Consider the following 20,764-nt stretch of genomic DNA (forward strand, 5'->3'; position numbering starts at 1 on the left):
GAGACGGTACTAGAAGGTAACGCCCCGTACTGAGACGGTACTAGAAGGTAACGCCCCGTACTGAGACGGTACTAGAAGGTAACGCCCCGTACTGAGACGGTACTAGAAGGTGACGCCCCGTACTGAGAAGGTAACACCCCGTACTGAGACGGTACTAGAAGGTAACGCCCCGTACTGAGACGGTACTAGAAGGTAACACCCTGTACTGAGACGGTACTAGAAGGTAACGCCCCGTACTGAGACGGTACTAGAAGGTAACGCCCGTACTGAGACGGTACTAGAAGGTAACGCCCGTACTGAGACGGTACTAGAAGGTAACGCCCGTACTGAGACGGTACTAGAAGGTAACGCCCCGTACTGAGACGGTACTAGAAGGTAACGCCCCGTACTGAGACGGTACCAGAAGGTAACGCCCCGTACTAGAAGGTAACGCCCCGTACTAGAAGGTAACACCCCGTACTGAGACGGTACTAGAAGGTAACACCCCGTACTGAGACGGTACTAGAAGGTGACACCCCGTACTGAGACGGTACTAGAAGGTAACACCCCGTACTGAGACGGTACTAGAAGGTAACACCCCGTACTGAGACGGTACCAGAAGGTAACACCCCGTACTGAGACGGTACCAGAAGGTAACACCCCGTACTGAGACGGTACCAGAAGGTAACGCCCGTACTGAGACGGTACTAGAAGGTAACACCCCGTACTGAGACGGTACTAGAAGGTAACACCCCGTACTGAGACGGTACTAGAAGGTGACGCCCGTACTGAGACGGTACTAGAAGGTAACGCCCGTACTGAGACGGTACTAGAAGGTAACGCCCGTACTGAGACGGTACTAGAATGTAACACCCCGTACTGAGACGGTACTAGAAGGTGACGCCCGTACTGAGACGGTACTAGAAGGTAACACCCCTGAGACGGTACTGAGACGGTACGGTAGAAGGTAACGCCCGTACTGAGACGGTACTAGAAGGTAACGCCCGTACTGAGACGGTACTAGAAGGTAACGCCCCGTACTGAGACGGTACTAGAAGGTAACGCCCGTACTGAGACGGTACTAGAAGGTAACGCCCCGTACGGTACTAGAGAACGGTACTGAGACGGTACTAGAAGGTAACCCCGTACTGAGACGGTACTAGAAGGTAACGCCCGTACTGAGACGGTACTAGAAGGTAACGCCCCGTACTGAGACGGTACTAGAAGGTAACACCCCGTACTGAGACGGTACTAGAAGGTAACGCCCCGTACTGAGACGGTACTAGAAGGTAACGCCCCGTACTGAGACGGTACTAGAAGGTAACGCCCCGTACTGAGACGGTACTAGAAGGTAACGCCCGTACTGAGACGGTACTAGAAGGTAACACCCCGTACTGAGACGGTACTAGAAGGTAACGCCCGTACTGAGAAGGTAACACCCCGTACTGAGACGGTACCAGAAGGTAACACCCCGTACTGAGACGGTACCAGAAGGTAACACCCCGTACTGAGACGGTACTAGAAGGTAACACCCCGTACTGAGACGGTAACACCCCGTACTGAGACGGTACTAGAAGGTAACGCCCCGTACTGAGACGGTACTAGAAGGTAACACCCCGTACTGAGACGGTACTAGAAGGTAACGCCCCGTACTGAGACGGTACTAGAAGGTAACGCCCGTACTGAGACGGTACTAGAAGGTAACACCCCGTACTGAGACGTTACCAGAAGGTAACGCCCCGTACTGAGACGGTACCAGAAGGTAACACCCCGTACTGAGACGCTAACACCCCGTACTGAGACGGTACTAGAAGGTACCACCCCGTATGAGACGGTACTAGAAGGTAACACCCCGTACTGAGATGGTACTAGAAGGTAACACCCCGTACTGAGACGCTAACACCCCGTACTGAGGCGGTACTAGAAGGTAACACCCCGTACTGAGACGGTACTAGAAGGTAACGCCCCGTACTGAGACGGTACTAGAAGGTAACACCCCGTACTGAGACGCTAACACCCCGTACTGAGACGGTACCAGAAGGTAACGCCACGTACTGAGACGGTACTAGAAGGTGACACCCCGTACTGAGACGGTACTAGAAGGTAACGCCCCGTACTGAGACGGTACTAGAAGGTAACACCCCGTACTGAGACGCTAACACCCCGTACTGAGACGGTACCAGAAGGTAACGCCCCGTACTGAGACGGTACTAGAAGGTAACGCCCCGTACTGAGACGGTACTAGAAGGTAACACCCCGTACTGAGACGGTACTAGAAGGTAACACCCCGTATGAGACGGTACTAGAAGGTAACACCCCTTACTGAGACGGTACCAGAAGGTAACGCCCCGTACTGAGACGGTACTAGAAGGTAACACCCCGTACTGAGACGGTACTAGAAGGTAACGCCCCGTACTGAGACGGTACTAGAAGGTAACACCCCTTACTGAGACGCTAACACCCCGTACTGAGACGGTACCAGAAGGTAACACCCCGTACTGAGACGGTACTAGAGGTAACACCCCGTACTGAGACGGTACTAGAAGGTAACGCCCCGTACTGAGACGGTACCAGAAGGTGACGCCCGTACTGAGACGGTACTAGAAGGTAACACCCCGTACTGAGACGGTACTAGAAGGTAACACCCCGTACTGAGACGGTACTAGAAGGTAACACCCCGTACTGAGACGGTACTAGAAGGTAACACCCCGTACTGAGACGGTACTAGAAGGTACGCCCCGTACTGAGACGGTACTAGAAGGTAACGGTACCCCCCGTACTGAGACGGTACCAGAAGGTAACGCCCCGTACTGAGACGGTACTAGAAGGTAACGCCCCGTATTGAGACGCTAACACCCCGTACTGAGACGGTACCAGAAGGTGACGCCCCGTACTGAGACGGTACTAGAAGGTAACACCCCGTACTGAGACGGTACTAGAAGGTGACACCCCGTACTGAGACGGTACTAGAAGGTAACGCCCCGTACTGAGACGGTACTAGAAGGTAACACCCCGTACTGAGACGCTAACACCCCGTACTGAGACGGTACCAGAAGGTGACGCCCCGTACTGAGACGGTACTAGAAGGTGACACCCCGTACTGAGACGGTACTAGAAGGTAACGCCCCGTACTGAGACGGTACTAGAAGGTAACACCCCGTACTGAGACGGTACTAGAAGGTAACACCCCGTATGAGACGGTACCAGAAGGTAACACCCCTTCCTGAGACGGTACCAGAAGGTAACGCCCCGTACTGAGACGGTACTAGAAGGTAACGCCCCGTACTGAGACGGTACTAGAAGGTAACGCCCCGTACTGAGACGGTACTAGAAGGTAACACCCCATACTGAGACGGTACTAGAAGGTAACACCCCTTACTGAGACGCTAACACCCCGTACTGAGACGGTACCAGAAGGTAACGCCCCGTACTGAGACGGTACTAGAAGGTAACACCCCATACTGAGACGGTACTAGAAGGTAACACCCCTTACTGAGACGCTAACACCCCGTACTGAGACGGTACCAGAAGGTAACACCCCGTACTGAGACGGTACTAGAAGGTAACGCCCGTACTGAGACGGTACCAGAAGGTGACGCCCGTACTGAGACGGTACTAGAAGGTAACACCCCGTACTGAGACGGTACTAGAAGGTAACACCCCGTACTGAGACGGTACTAGAAGGTAACACCCCGTACTGAGACGGTACCAGAAGGTAACACCCCGTACTGAGACGGTACTAGAAGGTAACACCCCGTACTGAGACGGTACTAGAAGGTAACACCCCGTATGAGACGGTACTAGAAGGTAACACCCCGTACTGAGACGGTACTAGAAGGTAACACCCCGTACTGAGACGGTACTAGAAGGTAACACCCCGTACTGAGACGGTACCAGAAGGTAACACCCCGTACTGAGACGGTACCAGAAGGTAACGCCCGTACTGAGACGGTACCAGAAGGTAACGCCCGTACCCCCAGAAGGTAACACCCCGTGAGACGGTACCAGAAGGTAACACCCCGACTGAGACGGTACTAGAAGGTAACACCCCGTACTGAGACGGTACTAGAAGGTAACACCCCGTACTGAGACGGTACCAGAAGGTAACACCCCGTACTGAGACGGTACTAGGAGGTAACGCCCCGTACTGAGACGGTACTAGGAGGTGACGCCCCGTACTGAGACGGTACTAGGAGGTGACGCCCGTACTGAGACGGTACTAGAAGGTAACGCCCGTACTGAGACGGTACCAGAAGGTAACGCCCCGTACTGAGACGGTACCAGAAGGTAACGCCCGTACTGAGACGGTACCAGAAGGTAACGCCCGTACTGAGACGGTACTAGAAGGTAACGCCCGTACTGAGACGGTACTAGAAGGTAACACCCCGTACTGAGACGGTACTAGAAGGTAACGCCCCGTACTGAGACGGTACTAGAAGGTAACGCCCCGTACTGAGACGGTACTAGAAGGTAACGCCCCGTACTGAGACGGTACTAGAAGGTAACGCCCCGTACTGAGACGGTACTAGAAGGTAACACCCCGTACTGAGACGGTACTAGAAGGTAACACCCCGTACTGAGACGGTACTAGAAGGTAACGCCCCGTACTGAGAAGGTAACACCCCGTACTGAGACGGTACCAGAAGGTAACACCCCGTACTGAGACGGTACCAGAAGGTAACACCCCGTACTGAGACGGTACTAGAAGGTAACACCCCGTACTGAGAAGGTAACACCCCGTACTGAGACGGTACTAGAAGGTAACGCCCCGTACTGAGACGGTACTAGAAGGTAACACCCCGTACTGAGACGGTACTAGAAGGTAACGCCCCGTACTGAGACGGTACTAGAAGGTAACGCCCCGTACTGAGACGGTACTAGAAGGTAACACCCCGTACTGAGACGATACCAGAAGGTAACGCCCCGTACTGAGACGGTACCAGAAGGTAACACCCCGTACTGAGACGCTAACACCCCGTACTGAGACGGTACTAGAAGGTACCACCCCGTATGAGACGGTACTAGAAGGTAACACCCCGTACTGAGATGGTACTAGAAGGTAACACCCCGTACTGAGACGCTAACACCCCGTACTGAGGCGGTACTAGAAGGTAACACCCCGTACTGAGACGGTACTAGAAGGTAACGCCCCGTACTGAGACGGTACTAGAAGGTAACACCCCGTACTGAGACGCTAACACCCCGTACTGAGACGGTACCAGAAGGTAACGCCCCGTACTGAGACGGTACTAGAAGGTGACACCCCGTACTGAGACGGTACTAGAAGGTAACGCCCCGTACTGAGACGGTACTAGAAGGTAACACCCCGTACTGAGACGCTAACACCCCGTACTGAGACGGTACCAGAAGGTAACGCCCCGTACTGAGACGGTACTAGAAGGTAACGCCCCGTACTGAGACGGTACTAGAAGGTAACACCCCGTACTGAGACGGTACTAGAAGGTAACACCCCGTATGAGACGGTACTAGAAGGTAACACCCCTTACTGAGACGGTACCAGAAGGTAACGCCCCGTACTGAGACGGTACTAGAAGGTAACACCCCGTACTGAGACGGTACTAGAAGGTAACGCCCCGTACTGAGACGGTACTAGAAGGTAACACCCCTTACTGAGACGCTAACACCCCGTACTGAGACGGTACCAGAAGGTAACACCCCGTACTGAGACGGTACTAGAAGGTAACACCCCGTACTGAGACGGTACTAGAAGGTAACGCCCCGTACTGAGACGGTACCAGAAGGTGACGCCCCGTACTGAGACGGTACTAGAAGGTAACACCCCGTACTGAGACGGTACTAGAAGGTAACACCCCGTACTGAGACGGTACTAGAAGGTAACACCCCGTACTGAGACGGTACTAGAAGGTAACGCCCCGTACTGAGACGGTACTAGAAGGTAACGCCCCGTACTGAGACGGTACTAGAAGGTAACGCCCCGTACTGAGACGGTACCAGAAGGTAACACCCCGTACTGAGACGGTACCAGAAGGTAACGCCCCGTACTGAGACGGTACTAGAAGGTAACGCCCCGTATTGAGACGCTAACACCCCGTACTGAGACGGTACCAGAAGGTGACGCCCCGTACTGAGACGGTACTAGAAGGTAACACCCCGTACTGAGACGGTACTAGAAGGTGACACCCCGTACTGAGACGGTACTAGAAGGTAACGCCCGTACTGAGACGGTACTAGAAGGTAACACCCCGTACTGAGACGCTAACACCCCGTACTGAGACGGTACCAGAAGGTGACGCCCGTACTGAGACGGTACTAGAAGGTGACACCCCGTACTGAGACGGTACTAGAAGGTAACGCCCGTACTGAGACGGTACTAGAAGGTAACACCCCGTACTGAGACGGTACTAGAAGGTAACACCCCGTATGAGACGGTACTAGAAGGTAACACCCCTTACTGAGACGGTACCAGAAGGTAACGCCCCGTACTGAGACGGTACTAGAAGGTAACACCCCATACTGAGACGGTACTAGAAGGTAACACCCCTTACTGAGACGCTAACACCCCGTACTGAGACGGTACCAGAAGGTAACACCCCGTACTGAGACGGTACTAGAAGGTAACGCCCCGTACTGAGACGGTACCAGAAGGTGACGCCCCGTACTGAGACGGTACTAGAAGGTAACACCCCGTACTGAGACGGTACTAGAAGGTAACACCCCGTACTGAGACGGTACTAGAAGGTAACACCCCGTACTGAGACGGTACCAGAAGGTAACACCCCGTACTGAGACGGTACTAGAAGGTAACACCCCGTACTGAGACGGTACTAGAAGGTAACACCCCGTATGAGACGGTACTAGAAGGTAACACCCCGTACTGAGACGGTACTAGAAGGTAACACCCCGTACTGAGACGGTACTAGAAGGTAACACCCCGTACTGAGACGGTACCAGAAGGTAACACCCCGTACTGAGACGGTACCAGAAGGTAACGCCCCGTACTGAGACGGTACCAGAAGGTAACGCCCCGTACTGAGACGGTACCAGAAGGTAACACCCCGTACTGAGACGGTACCAGAAGGTAACACCCCGTACTGAGACGGTACTAGAAGGTAACACCCCGTACTGAGACGGTACTAGAAGGTAACGCCCCGTACTGAGACGGTACCAGAAGGTAACGCCCGTACTGAGACGGTACCAGAAGGTAACGCCCGTACTGAGACGGTACCAGAAGGTAACGCCCCGTACTGAGACGGTACTAGAAGGTAACGCCCCGTACTGAGACGGTACTAGAAGGTAACGCCCCGTACTGAGACGGTACTAGAAGGTAACGCCCCGTACTGAGACGGTACTAGAAGGTAACGCCCGTACTGAGACGGTACTAGAAGGTAACGCCCGTACTGAGACGGTACCAGAAGGTAACACCCCGTACTGAGACGGGACTAGAAGGTAACGCCCGTACTGAGACGGTACTAGAAGGTAACACCCCGTACTGAGACGGTACTAGAAGGTAACACCCCGTACTGAGACGGTACCAGAAGGTAACACCCCGTACTGAGACGCTAACACCCCGTAATGAGACGGTACTAGAAGGTAACGCCCCGTACTGAGACGGTACTAGAAGGTAACACCCCGTACTGAAACGGTACTAGAAGGTAACGCCCCGTATTGAGACGGTACTAGAAGGTAACACCCCGTACTGAGAAGGTACTAGAAGGTAACACCCCGTACTGAGACGGTACTAGAAGGTGACACACCGTACTGAGACGGTACTAGAAGGTAACGCCCCGTACTGAGACGGTACTAGAAGGTAACGCCCCGTACTGACACGGTACTAGAAGGTAACGCCCCGTACTGAGACGGTACTAGAAGGTAACACCCCGTACTGAGACGGTACTAGAAGGTAACACCCCGTACTGAGACGGTACTAGAAGGTAACACCCCGTACTGAGACGGTACTAGAAGGTAACACCCCGTACTGAGACGGTACTAGAAGGTAACGCCCCGTACTGAGACGCTAACACCCCGTACTGAGACGGTACTAGAAGGTAACGCCCCGTACTGAGACGGTACTAGAAGGTAACACCCCGTACTGAGACGGTACTAGAAGGTAACACCCCGTACTGAGACGGTACCAGAAGGTAACACCCCGTACTGAGACGCTAACACCCCGTACTGAGACGGTACTAGAAGGTAACACCCCGTACTGAGACGGTACTAGAAGGTAACACCCCGTACTGAGACGGTACTAGAAGGTAACACCCCGTACTGAGACGGTACTAGAAGGTAACACCCCGTACTGAGACGGTACCAGAAGGTAACACCCCGTACTGAGACGCTAACACCCCGTACTGAGACGGTACTAGAAGGTAACACCCCGTACTGAGACGGTACTAGAAGGTAACACCCCGTACTGAGACGGTACTAGAAGGTAACACCCCGTACTGAGACGGTACCAGAAGGTAACACCCCGTACTGAGACGCTAACACCCCGTAATGAGACGGTACTAGAAGGTAACACCCCGTACTGAGACGGTACTAGAAGGTAACACCCCGTACTGAGACGGTACTAGAAGGTAACACCCCATACTGAGACGGTACTAGAAGGTAACGCCCCGTACTGAGACGGTACCAGAAGGTAACGCCCCGTACTAGAAGGTAACGCCCCGTACTAGAAGGTAACACCCCGTACTGAGACGGTACTAGAAGGTAACGCCCGTACTGAGACGGTACTAGAAGGTAACGCCCGTACTGAGACGGTACTAGAAGGTAACGCCCGTACTGAGACGGTACTAGAAGGTAACGCCCGTACTGAGACGGTACTAGAAGGTAACGCCCCGTACTGAGACGGTACCAGAAGGTAACGCCCGTACTAGAAGGTAACGCCCCATACTAGAAGGTAACACCCCGTACTGAGACGGTACCAGAAGGTAACGCCCGTACTGAGACGGTACTAGAAGGTAACGCCCGTACTGAGACGGTACTAGAAGGTAACGCCCGTACTGAGACGGTACTAGAAGGTAACGCCCGTACTGAGACGGTACCAGAAGGTAACACCCCGTACTGAGACGGTACTAGAAGGTAACACCCCGTACTGAGACTGTACTAGAAGGTAACACCCCGTACTGAGACGGTACTAGAAGGTAACGCCCCGTACTGAGACGGTACTAGAAGGTAACACCCCGTACTGAGACGGTACCAGAAGGTAACGCCCCGTACTGAGACGGTACCAGAAGGTAACACCCCGTACTGAGACGGTACCAGAAGGTAACACCCCGTACTGAGACGGTACCAGAAGGTAACACCCCGTACTGAGACGGTACCAGAAGGTAACACCCCGTACTGAGACGCTAACACCCCGTACTGAGACGGTACCAGAAGGTAACACCCCTTACTGAGACGCTAACACCCCGTACTGAGACGGTACCAGAAGGTAACACCCCGTACTGAGACGGTACTAGAAGGTAACACCCCGTACTGAGACGGTACTAGAAGGTAACACCCCGTACTGAGACGGTACTAGAAGGTAACACCCCGTACTGAGACGGTACTAGAAGGTAACACCCCGTACTGAGACGGTACTAGAAGGTAACACCCCGTACTGAGACGGTACTAGAAGGTAACACCCCGTACTGAGACGGTACCAGAAGGTGACACCCCGTACTGAGACGGTACCAGAAGGTAACACCCCGTACTGAGACGCTAACACCCCGTACTGAGACGGTACTAGAAGGTAACACCCCGTACTGAGACGGTACTAGAAGGTAACACCCCGTACTGAGACGGTACTAGAAGGTAACGCCCCGTACTGAGACGGTACCAGAAGGTAACGCCCCGTACTAGAAGGTAACGCCCCGTACTAGAAGGTAACACCCCGTACTGAGACGGTACTAGAAGGTAACGCCCCGTACTGAGACGGTACTAGAAGGTAACGCCCCGTACTGAGACGGTACTAGAAGGTAACGCCCCGTACTGAGACGGTACTAGAAGGTAACGCCCCGTACTGAGACGGTACTAGAAGGTAACGCCCCGTACTGAGACGGTACTAGAAGGTAACGCCCCGTACTGAGACGGTACTAGAAGGTAACGCCCCGTACTGAGACGGTACTAGAAGGTAACAGTTTAACCACCCTCTGTCCATGTCCAGGTTGTCACCAAGACGTTCCATGGAGCCGGCCTGGTGGTTCCTGTTGATCAGAATGATGTTGGTTACCGGGAGCTGCCGGAGACAGACGGTAAGACTCCAGAACACTCTAGAACATTGGCAACGAGGTTTGGTCTCGGGCCAATGCCTTTGGTATCTCAGTGGGCCAGAAGATAATTGGTTTATAATATAAACCCAATGCAAAGGCCTACACTACAAGTAGAACACTGTAGAACCACTCAGATACTCCAGAACACTCCATACCACTGTAGAACACTGTAGAACCACTCAGATACTCCAGAACACTCCATACCACTGTAGAACCACTTGAATACTCCAGAACACTCCATACCACTGTCGAACCACTCGAATACTCCAGAACACTGTCGAACCACTCGAATACTCCAGAACACTCCATACCACTGTAGAACCACTCGAATACTCCAGAACACTCCATACCACTGGAGAACCACTCAGATACTCCAGAACACTCCATACCACTGTTGAACACTCTAGAACCACTCAGATACTCCAGAACACTCCATACCACTGTAGAACCACTCGAATACTCCAGAACACTCCATACCACTGTAGAACACTAGAACCACTCAGATACTCCAGAACACTCCATACCACTGTAGAACCACTCAGATACTCCAGAACACTCCATACCACTGTTGAACACTCTAGAACCACTCAGATACTCCAGAACACTCCATACCACTGTAGAACACTGTAGAACCACTCAGATACTCCAGAACACTCCATACCACTGTAGGACCACTCAGATACTCCAGAACACTCCATACCACTGTAGAACACTCTAGAACCACTCAGATACTCCATACCACTGTAGAATACTCTAGAACCACTAGAATACTCCAGACCACTCCATACCACTGTAGAATACTCTAGAACCACTAAAATACTCCATACCACTGTAGAACACTCTAGAACCACTCAGATACTCCATACCACTAGAATACTCTAGATCCACTAGAATACTCCAGACCACTGTAGAATACTCTAGAACCACTAGAATACTCCAGAACACTGTAGAATACTCTAGAACCACTAGAATACTGCAGAACACTGTAGAATACTCTAGAACCACTAGAATACTCCAGACCCACTGTAGATTACTCTAGAACCACTAGAATGATCCATACCACTGTAGAATACTCTAGAACCACTAGAATGATCCATACCACTGTAGAATACTCTAGAACCACTAGAATACTCCAGAACACTGTAGAATACTCTAGAACCACTAGAATACTCCAGAACACTGTAGAATACTCTAGAACCACTAGAATACTCCAGAACACTGTAGAATACTCTAGAACCACTAGCATACTCCAGAACACTGTAGAATACTCGATAGCCACTAGAATACTCCAGAACACTGTAGAATACTCTAGAACCACTAGAATACTCCAGAACACTGTAGAATACTCTAGAACCACTAGAATACTCCAGAACACTTTAGAATACTCTAGAACCACTAGAATACTCCAGAACACTGTAGAATACTCTAGAACCACTAGAATACTCCAGAACACTGTAGAATACTCTAGAACCACTAGAATACTCCAGAACACTTTAGAATACTCTAGAACCACTATAATACTCCAGAACAGGTTTCAGAAACACTTTCCAAATAGATGTTATTCACAATATGTAATGTCCCCCCAACCTCTCCTCTCCCCCCGATTTACAACATCTGGGGTGTGTGTGTGTGTGTGTGTGTGTGTGTGTGTGTGTGTGTAGCGAGTATGAAGAGGCTGTGTAAGGCTATAGCGGAGGCCAGGGGTGACGAAGACAGGATGAAGGCTTTCGGCCCGCTGCAGGAGATGATCACCTTCGTCCAGTTCGCTAACGACGAGTGTGACTACGGCATGGGGCTGGAGCTGGGCATAGACCTCTTCTGTTACGGATCACAGGTACACACACACACACACACACACACACACACACACACACACACACACACACACACACACACACACCTCAACACACGGAGCTGGTACGCTCTCACACCAACAGACATTAACACTATGGTGTAGATCTCAGTGTAGAACTACCAACAGACATTAACAGACATCTTCCATTGTGTGTCTGTCTGACCCTCAGTTTCCTGTCTTCCATTGTGTGTCTGTCTGACTGAGTTTCCTGTCTTCCATTGTGTGTCTGTCTGACTCAGTTTCCTGTCTTCCATTGTGTGTCTGTCTGATCTGTTTCCTGTCTTCCATTGTGTGTCTGTCTGACCCTCAGTTTCCTGTCTTCCATTGTGTGTCTGTCTGACCCTCAGTTTCCTGTCTTCCATTGTGTGTCTGTCTGACCCTCAGTTTCCTGTCTTCCATTGTGTGTCTGTCTGACTCAGTTTCCTGTCTTCCATTGTGTGTCTGTCTGATCTGTTTCCTGTCTTCCATTGTGTGTCTGTCTGACCCTCAGTTTCCTGTCTTCCATTGTGTGTCTGTCTGACCCTCAGTTTCCTGTCTTCCATTGTGTGTCTGACCCTCAGTTTCCTGTCTTCCATTGTGTGTCTGTCTGACTCTCAGTTTCCTGTCTTCCATTGTGTGTCTGTCTGACCCTCAGTTTCCTGTCTTCCATTGTGTCTGTCTGACCCTCAGTTTCCTGTCTTCCATTGTGTGTGTCTCTGACTCAGTTTCCTGTCTTCCATTGTGTGTCTGTCTGACTCAGTTTCCTGTCTTCCATTGTGTGTCTGTCTGACTCAGTTTCCTGTCTTCCATTGTGTGTCTGTCTGACCCTCAGTTTCCTGTCTTCCATTGTGTGTCTGTCTGACCCTCAGTTTCCTGTCTTCCATTGTGTGTCTGTCTGACCCTCAGTTTCCTGTCTTCCATTGTGTGTCTGTCTGACCCTCAGTTTCCTGTCTTCCATTGTGTGTCTGTCTGACTGAGTTTCCTGTCTTCCATTGTGTGTCTGTCTGACTCAGTTTCCTGTCTTCCATTGTGTGTCTGTCTGATCTGTTTCCTGTCTTCCATTGTGTGTCTGTCTGACTCAGTTTCCTGTCTTCCATTGTGTGTCTGTCTGACCCTCAGTTTCCTGTCTTCCATTGTGTGTCTGTCTGACCCTCAGTTTCCTGTCTTCCATTGTGTGTCTGTCTGACCCTCAGTTTCCTGTCTTCCATTGTGTGTCTGTCTGACTCAGTTTCCTGTCTTCCATTGTGTGTCTGTCTGATCTGTTTCCTGTCTTCCATTGTGTGTCTGTCTGACCCTCAGTTTCCTGTCTTCCATTGTGTGTCTGTCTGACCCTCAGTTTCCTGTCTTCCATTGTGTGTCTGTCTGACTCTGTTTCCTGTCTTCCATTGTGTGTCTGTCTGACTCAGTTTCCTGTCTTCCATTGTGTCTGACTCAGTTTCCTGTCTTCCATTGTGTCTGACTCAGTTTCCTGTCTTCCATTGTGTGTCTGTCTGACCCTCAGTTTCCTGTCTTCCATTGTGTGTCTGTCTGACTCTCAGTTTCCTGTCTTCCATTGTGTGTCTGTCTGACCCTCAGTTTCCTGTCTTCCATTGTGTCTGTCTGACCCTCAGTTTCCTGTCTTCCATTGTGTGTCTGTCTGACTCAGTTTCCTGTCTTCCATTGTGTGTCTGTCTGACCCTCAGTTTCCTGTCTTCCATTGTGTGTCTGTCTGACTCAGTTTCCTGTCTTCCATTGTGTGTCTGTCTGACCCTCAGTTTCCTGTCTTCCATTGTGTGTCTGTCTGACCCTCAGTTTCCTGTCTTCCATTGTGTGTCTGTCTGACTCAGTTTCCTGTCTTCCATTGTGTGTCTGTCTGACTCAGTTTCCTGTCTTCCATTGTGTCTGACTCAGTTTCCTGTCTTCCATTGTGTCTGACTCAGTTTCCTGTCTTCCATTGTGTGTCTGTCTGATCTGTTTCCTGTCTTCCATTGTGTGTCTGTTTGACTCTGTTTCCTGTCTTCCATTGTGTGTCTGTCTGACCCTCAGTTTCCTGTCTTCCATTGTGTGTCTGTCTGACCCTCAGTTTCCTGTCTTCCATTGTGTGTCTGTCTGACCCTCAGTTTCCTGTCTTCCATTGTGTGTCTGTCTGACCCTCAGTTTCCTGTCTTCCATTGTGTGTCTGTCTGACCCTCAGTTTCCTGTCTTCCATTGTGTGTCTGTCTGACTCAGTTTCCTGTCTTCCATTGTGTGTCTGTCTGACCCTCAGTTTCCTGTCTTCCATTGTGTGTCTGTCTGACCCTCAGTTTCCTGTCTTCCATTGTGTGTCTGTCTGACCCTCAGTTTCCTGTCTTCCATTGTGTGTCTGTCTGACTCAGTTTCCTGTCTTCCATTGTGTGTCTGTCTGACCCTCAGTTTCCTGTCTTCCATTGTGTGTCTGTCTGACCCTCAGTTTCCTGTCTTCCATTGTGTCTGACTCAGTTTCCTGTCTTCCATTGTGTGTCTGTCTGACTCAGTTTCCTGTCTTCCATTGTGTGTCTGTCTGACCCTCTGTTTCCTGTCTTCCATTGTGTGTCTGTCTGACCCTCAGTTTCCTGTCTTCCATTGTGTGTCTGTCTGACTCAGTTTCCTGTCTTCCATTGTGTGTCTGTCTGACTCAGTTTCCTGTCTTCCATTGTGTCTGTCTGACCCTCAGTTTCCTGTCTTCCATTGTGTGTCTGTCTGACTCAGTTTCCTGTCTTCCATTGTGTGTCTGTCTGACCCTCAGTTTCCTGTCTTCCATTGTGTGTCTGTCTGACCCTCAGTTTCCTGTCTTCCATTGTGTCTGACTCTTTCCTGTCTTCCATTGTGTGTCTGTCTGACTCAGTTTCCTGTCTTCCATTGTGTGTCTGTCTGACCCTCTGTTTCCTGTCTTCCATTGTGTGTCTGTCTGACTCAGTTTCCTGTCTTCCATTGTGTGTCTGTCTGACTCAGTTTCCTGTCTTCCATTGTGTGTCTGTCTGACTGTCAGTTTCCTGTCTTCCATTGTGTCTGACTCAGTTTCCTGTCTTCCATTGTGTGTCTGTCTGACTCAGTTTCCTGTCTTCCATTGTGTGTCTGTCTGACTCAGTTTCCTGTCTTCCATTGTGTGTCTGTCTGACTCTGTTTCCTGTCTTCCATTGTGTGTCTGTCTGACTCTCAGTTTCCTGTCTTCCATTGTGTGTCTGTCTGACTCAGTTTCCTGTCTTCCATTGTGTGTCTGTCTGACTCAGTTTCCTGTCTTCCATTGTGTGTCTGTCTGACTGTCAGTTTCCTGTCTTCCATTGTGTCTGACTCAGTTTCCTGTCTTCCATTGTGTGTCTGTCTGACTCAGTTTCCTGTCTTCCATTGTCTGTCTGTCTGACCCTCAGTTTCCTGTCTTCCATTGTCTTCCATTGTGTGTCTGTCTGACCCTCAGTTTCCTGTCTTCCATTGTGTGTCTGTCTGACCCTCAGTTTCCTGTCTTCCATTGTGTGTCTGTCTGACCCTCAGTTTCCTGTCTTCCATTGTGTGTCTGTCTGACCCTCAGTTTCCTGTCTTCCATTGTGTGTCTGTCTGACCCTCAGTTTCCTGTCTTCCATTGTGTGTCTGTCTGACCCTCAGTTTCCTGTCTTCCATTGTGTGTCTGTCTGACCCTCAGTTTCCTGTCTTCCATTGTGTGTCTGTCTGACTCAGTTTCCTGTCTTCCATTGTGTGTCTGTCTGACCCTCAGTTTCCTGTCTTCCATTGTGTGTCTGTCTGACCCTCAGTTTCCTGTCTTCCATTGTGTGTCTGTCTGACCCTCAGTTTCCTGTCTTCCATTGTGTGTCTGTCTGACCCTCAGTTTCCTGTCTTCCATTGTGTGTCTGTCTGACTTGTGTGTCTGTCTGACTCAGTTTCCTGTCTTCCATTGTGTGTCTGTCTGACTCAGTTTCCTGTCTTCCATTGTGTGTCTGTCTGACCCTCAGTTTCCTGTCTTCCATTGTGTGTCTGTCTGACCCTCAGTTTCCTGTCTTCCATTGTGTGTCTGTCTGACTCAGTTTCCTGTCTTCCATTGTGTGTCTGTCTGACTCAGTTTCCTGTCTTCCATTGTGTCTGACTCAGTTTCCTGTCTTCCATTGTGTCTGACTCAGTTTCCTGTCTTCCATTGTGTGTCTGTCTGACCCTCAGTTTCCTGTCTTCCATTGTGTGTCTGTCTGATCTGTTTCCTGTCTTCCATTGTGTGTCTGTCTGATCTGTTTCCTGTCTTCCATTGTGTGTCTGTTTGACCCTCAGTTTCCTGTCTTCCATTGTGTGTCTGTCTGACCCTCAGTTTCCTGTCTTCCATTGTGTGTCTGTCTGACTCAGTTTCCTGTCTTCCATTGTGTGTCTGTCTGACCCTGAGTTTCCTGTCTTCCATTGTGTGTCTGTCTGACCCTCAGTTTCCTGTCTTCCATTGTGTGTCTGTCTGACTCAGTTTCCTGTCTTCCATTGTGTGTCTGTCTGACCCTCAGTTTCCTGTCTTCCATTGTGTGTCTGTCTGACCCTCAGTTTCCTGTCTTCCATTGTGTCTGACTCAGTTTCCTGTCTTCCATTGTGTGTCTGTCTGACTCAGTTTCCTGTCTTCCATTGTGTGTCTGTCTGACCCTCTGTTTCCTGTCTTCCATTGTGTGTCTGTCTGACTCAGTTTCCTGTCTTCCATTGTGTGTCTCTCTGTCTCAGTTTCCTGTCTTCCATTGTGTGTCTGTCTGACCCTCAGTTTCCTGTCTTCCATTGTGTCTGACTCAGTTTCCTGTCTTCCATTGTGTGTCTGTCTGACCCTCAGTTTCCTGTCTTCCATTGTGTGTCTGTCTGACTCTGTTTCCTGTCTTCCATTGTGTGTCTGTCTGACTCAGTTTCCTGTCTTCCATTGTGTGTGTCTCTGACTCAGTTTCCTGTCTTCCATTGTGTGTCTGTCTGACTCAGTTTCCTGTCTTCCATTGTGTGTCTGTCTGACTCAGTTTCCTGTCTTCCATTGTGTGTCTGTCTGACCCTCAGTTTCCTGTCTTCCATTGTGTGTCTGTCTGACCCTCAGTTTCCTGTCTTCCATTGTGTGTCTGTCTGACTGAGTTTCCTGTCTTCCATTGTGTGTCTGTCTGACCCTCAGTTTCCTGTCTTCCATTGTGTGTCTGTCTGACCCTCAGTTTCCTGTCTTCCATTGTGTGTCTGTCTGACCCTCAGTTTCCTGTCTTCCATTGTGTGTCTGTCTGACTGAGTTTCCTGTCTTCCATTGTGTGTCTGTCTGACTCAGTTTCCTGTCTTCCATTGTGTGTCTGTCTGACCCTCAGTTTCCTGTCTTCCATTGTGTGTCTGTCTGACCCTCAGTTTCCTGTCTTCCATTGTGTGTCTGTCTGACCCTCAGTTTCCTCTCTTCCATTGTGTGTCTGTCTGACCCTCAGTTTCCTGTCTTCCATTGTGTGTCTGTCTGACCCTCAGTTTCCTGTCTTCCATTGTGTGTCTGTCTGACCCTCAGTTTCCTGTCTTCCATTGTGTGTCTGTCTGACCCTCAGTTTCCTGTCTTCCATTGTGTGTCTGTCTGACCCTCAGTTTCCTGTCTTCCATTGTGTGTCTGTCTGACTGAGTTTCCTGTCTTCCATTGTGTGTCTGTCTGACTCAGTTTCCTGTCTTCCATTGTGTGTCTGTCTGACCCTCAGTTTCCTGTCTTCCATTGTGTGTCTGTCTGACCCTCAGTTTCCTGTCTTCCATTGTGTGTCTCTCTGACCCAGTTTCCTGTCTTCCATTGTGTGTCTGTCTGATCTCAGTTTCCAATGTCCCCCAGTACTTCTATAAGGTGATCAGACAGCTGCTGCCCATGGCCTACAGCCTGCTGAAGAGGGGCCTGTTTGGAGAGATCCTGGAGGCTCACCTCTCCAGCCGTTCCCACGACAACCTGGACCAACTCGCCTCAGCCTGAAGAAGACCATGGAAGAGGAAGAAGAGAGAGAAGAAGAGGGCTGGATCGTTGTCAGCTCTGACCACTGTGTGTTTTTATGAGTACTGTGCTGCTGTCGTTTGAGTACCAGCGGCGTCTCTGTGTGCATATGTTGAATAAAGGATTATATTTCTAAGAGATTGTCTTTTTACCGCGTCCTGCTGTCTGTCTGTTACCGCGTCCTGCTGTCTGTCTGTTACCGCGTCCTGCTGTCTGTCTGTCTGTTACCGCGTCCTGCTGTCTGTCTGTCTGTTACCGCGTCCTGCTGTCTGTCTGTCTGTTACCGCGTCCTGCTGTCTGTCTGTTACCGCGTCCTGCTGTCTGTCTGTCTGTTACCGCGTCCTGCTGTCTGTCTGTCTGTTACCGCGTCCTGCTGTCTGTCTGTCTGTTACCGCGTCCTGCTGTCTGTCTGTTACCGCGTCCTGCTGTCTGTCTGTTACCGCGTCCTGCTGTCTGTCTGTCTGTTACCGCGTCCTGCTGTCTGTCTGTTACCTCGTCCTGCTGTCTGTCTGTCTGTTACCGCGTCCTGCTGTCTGTCTGTTACCGCGTCCTGCTGTCTGTCTGTCTTTTTACCGCGTCCTGCTGTCTGTCTGTCTGTTACCGCGTCCTGCTGTCTGTCTGTTACCGCGTCCTGCTGTCTGTCTGTCTGTTACCGCGTCCTGCTGTCTGTCTGTCTGTTACCTTTCCTGTCCCTGCTGTCTGTCTGTCTGTTACCGCGTCCTGATGTCTGTCTGTCTGTTACCTCGTCCTGATGTCTGTCTGTCTGTTACCTCGTCCTGCTGTCTGTCTGTTACCGCGTCCTGATGTCTGTCTGTTTGTTACCTCGTCCTGATGTCTGTCTGTCTGTTACCTCGTCCTGCTGTCTGTCTGTCTGTTACCGCGTCCTGCTGTCTGTCTGTTACCGCGTCCTGCTGTCTGTCTGTTACCGCGTCCTGCTGTCTGTCTGTCTGTTACCGCGTCCTGCTGTCTGTCTGTCTGTTACCGCGTCCTGCTGTCTGTCTGTCTGTTACCGCGCTGTCTGTCTGTCTGTTACCTCGTCCTGCTGTCTGTCTGTCTGTTACCGCGTCCTGCTGTCTGTCTGTCTGTTACCGCGTCCTGCTGTCTGTCTGTCTGTTACCGCGTCCTGCTGTCTGTCTGTCTGTTACCGCGTCCTGCTGTCTGTCTGTTACCGCGTCCTGCTGTCTGTCTGTTACCGCGTCCTGCTGTCTGTCTGTCTGTTACCGCGTCCTGCTGTCTGTCTGTCTGTTACCGCGTCCTGCTGTCTGTCTGTTACCGTTGCTGTCTGTCTGTTACCGCGTCCTGCTGTCTGTCTGTCTGTTACCGCGTCCTGCTGTCTGTCTGTCTGTTACCGCGTCCTGCTGTCTGTCTGTTACCTCGTCCTGCTGTCTGTCTGTCTGTTACCTCGTCCTGCTGTCTGTCTGTCTGTTACCGCGTCCTGCTGTCTGTCTGTTACCGCGTCCTGCTGTCTGTCTGTCTTTTTACCGCGTCCTGCTGTCTGTCTGTTACCGCGTCCTGCTGTCTGTCTGTTACCGCGTCCTGCTGTCTGTCTGTCTGTTACCTCGTCCTGCTGTCTGTCTGTCTGTTACCGCGTCCTGATGTCTGTCTGTCTGTTACCTCGTCCTGATGTCTGTCTGTCTGTTACCTCGTCCTGCTGTCTGTCTGTTACCTCGTCCTGCTGTCTGTCTGTTACCGCGTCCTGCTGTCTGTCTGTTACCGCGTCCTGCTGTCTGTCTGTCTGTTACCGCGTCCTGCTGTCTGTCTGTTACCTCGTCCTGCTGTCTGTCTGTCTGTTACCTCGTCCTGCTGTCTGTCTGTCTGTTACCGCGTCCTGCTGTCTGTCTGTTACCGCGTCCTTCTGTCTGTCTGTTACCAGGTCCTGCTGTCTGTCTGTCTGTTACCGCGTCCTGCTGTCTGTCTGTCTGTTACCGCTGTCCTGCTGTCTGTCTGTCTGTTACCGCGTCCTGCTGTCTGTCTGTCTGTTACCGCGTCCTGCTGTCTGTCTGTCTGTTACCGCGTCCTGCTGTCTGTCTGTCTGTTACCGCGTCCTGCTGTCTGTCTGTCTGTTACCGCTGTTACCTGCTGTCTGTCTGTTACCGCGTCCTGCTGTCTGTCTGTTACCGCGTCCTGCTGTCTGTCTGTCTGTTACCGCGTCCTGCTGTCTGTCTGTCTGTTACCGCGTCCTGCTGTCTGTCTGTCTGTTACCGCGTCCTGCTGTCTGTCTGTTACCGCGTCCTGCTGTCTGTCTGTCTGTTACCGCCCTGTCTGTCTGTCTGTCTGTCTGTTACCGCGTGTCTGTCTGTCTGTTACCGCGTCCTGTCTGTCTACCGCTGTCTGTCTGTCTGTTACCGCGTCCTGCTGTCTGTCTGTCTGTTACCGCGTCCTGCTGTCTGTCTGTTACCGCGTCCTGCTGTCTGTCTGTCTGTTACCGCGTCCTGCTGTCTGTCTGTCTGTTACCGCGTCCTGCTGTCTGTCTGTCTGTTACCGCGTCCTGCTGTCTGTCTGTCTGTTACCGCGTCCTGCTGTCTGTCTGTTACCCCGTCCTGCTGTCTGTCTGTTACCGTGCTGTCTGTCTGTCTGTTACCGCGTCCTGTCTGTCTGTCTGTTACCGCTGCTGTCTGTCTGTCTGTTACCGCGTCCTGCTGTCTGTCTGTCTGTTACCGCGTCCTGCTGTCTGTCTGTTACTGTTACCGGCCCTGCTGTCTGTCTGTTACCGCGTCCTGCTGTCTGTCTGTTACCGCGTCCTGCTGTCTGTCTGTTACTGTCTGTCTGTCTGTTACCGCGTCCTGCTGTCTGTCT

General features: G+C 51.3%; 1 protein-coding gene across 2 annotated transcripts in view; it reads left to right on the plus strand.

Annotated features, from left to right (window-relative positions):
* Positions 1-18,106, plus strand: part of LOC135507222 (histone PARylation factor 1-like) — a 29,258-nt gene extending 11,152 nt beyond the window's left edge. For both annotated transcript variants that reach the window (XM_064926814.1, XM_064926816.1), the window contains 3 exons: positions 10,106-10,193; positions 11,873-12,045; positions 17,816-18,106. In XM_064926814.1, coding sequence (XP_064782886.1) covers positions 10,106-10,193; positions 11,873-12,045; positions 17,816-17,950 — 396 coding nt within the window. In that variant the 3' untranslated portion in view covers positions 17,951-18,106. The remainder of the gene's footprint in view (positions 1-10,105; positions 10,194-11,872; positions 12,046-17,815) is intronic.
* The last annotated feature ends 2,658 nt before the right edge of the window (positions 18,107-20,764 follow it).

Source organism: Oncorhynchus masou, chromosome 20, assembly GCF_036934945.1.
Source record: "Oncorhynchus masou masou isolate Uvic2021 chromosome 20, UVic_Omas_1.1, whole genome shotgun sequence".
NCBI lineage: Eukaryota > Metazoa > Chordata > Actinopteri > Salmoniformes > Salmonidae > Oncorhynchus > Oncorhynchus masou.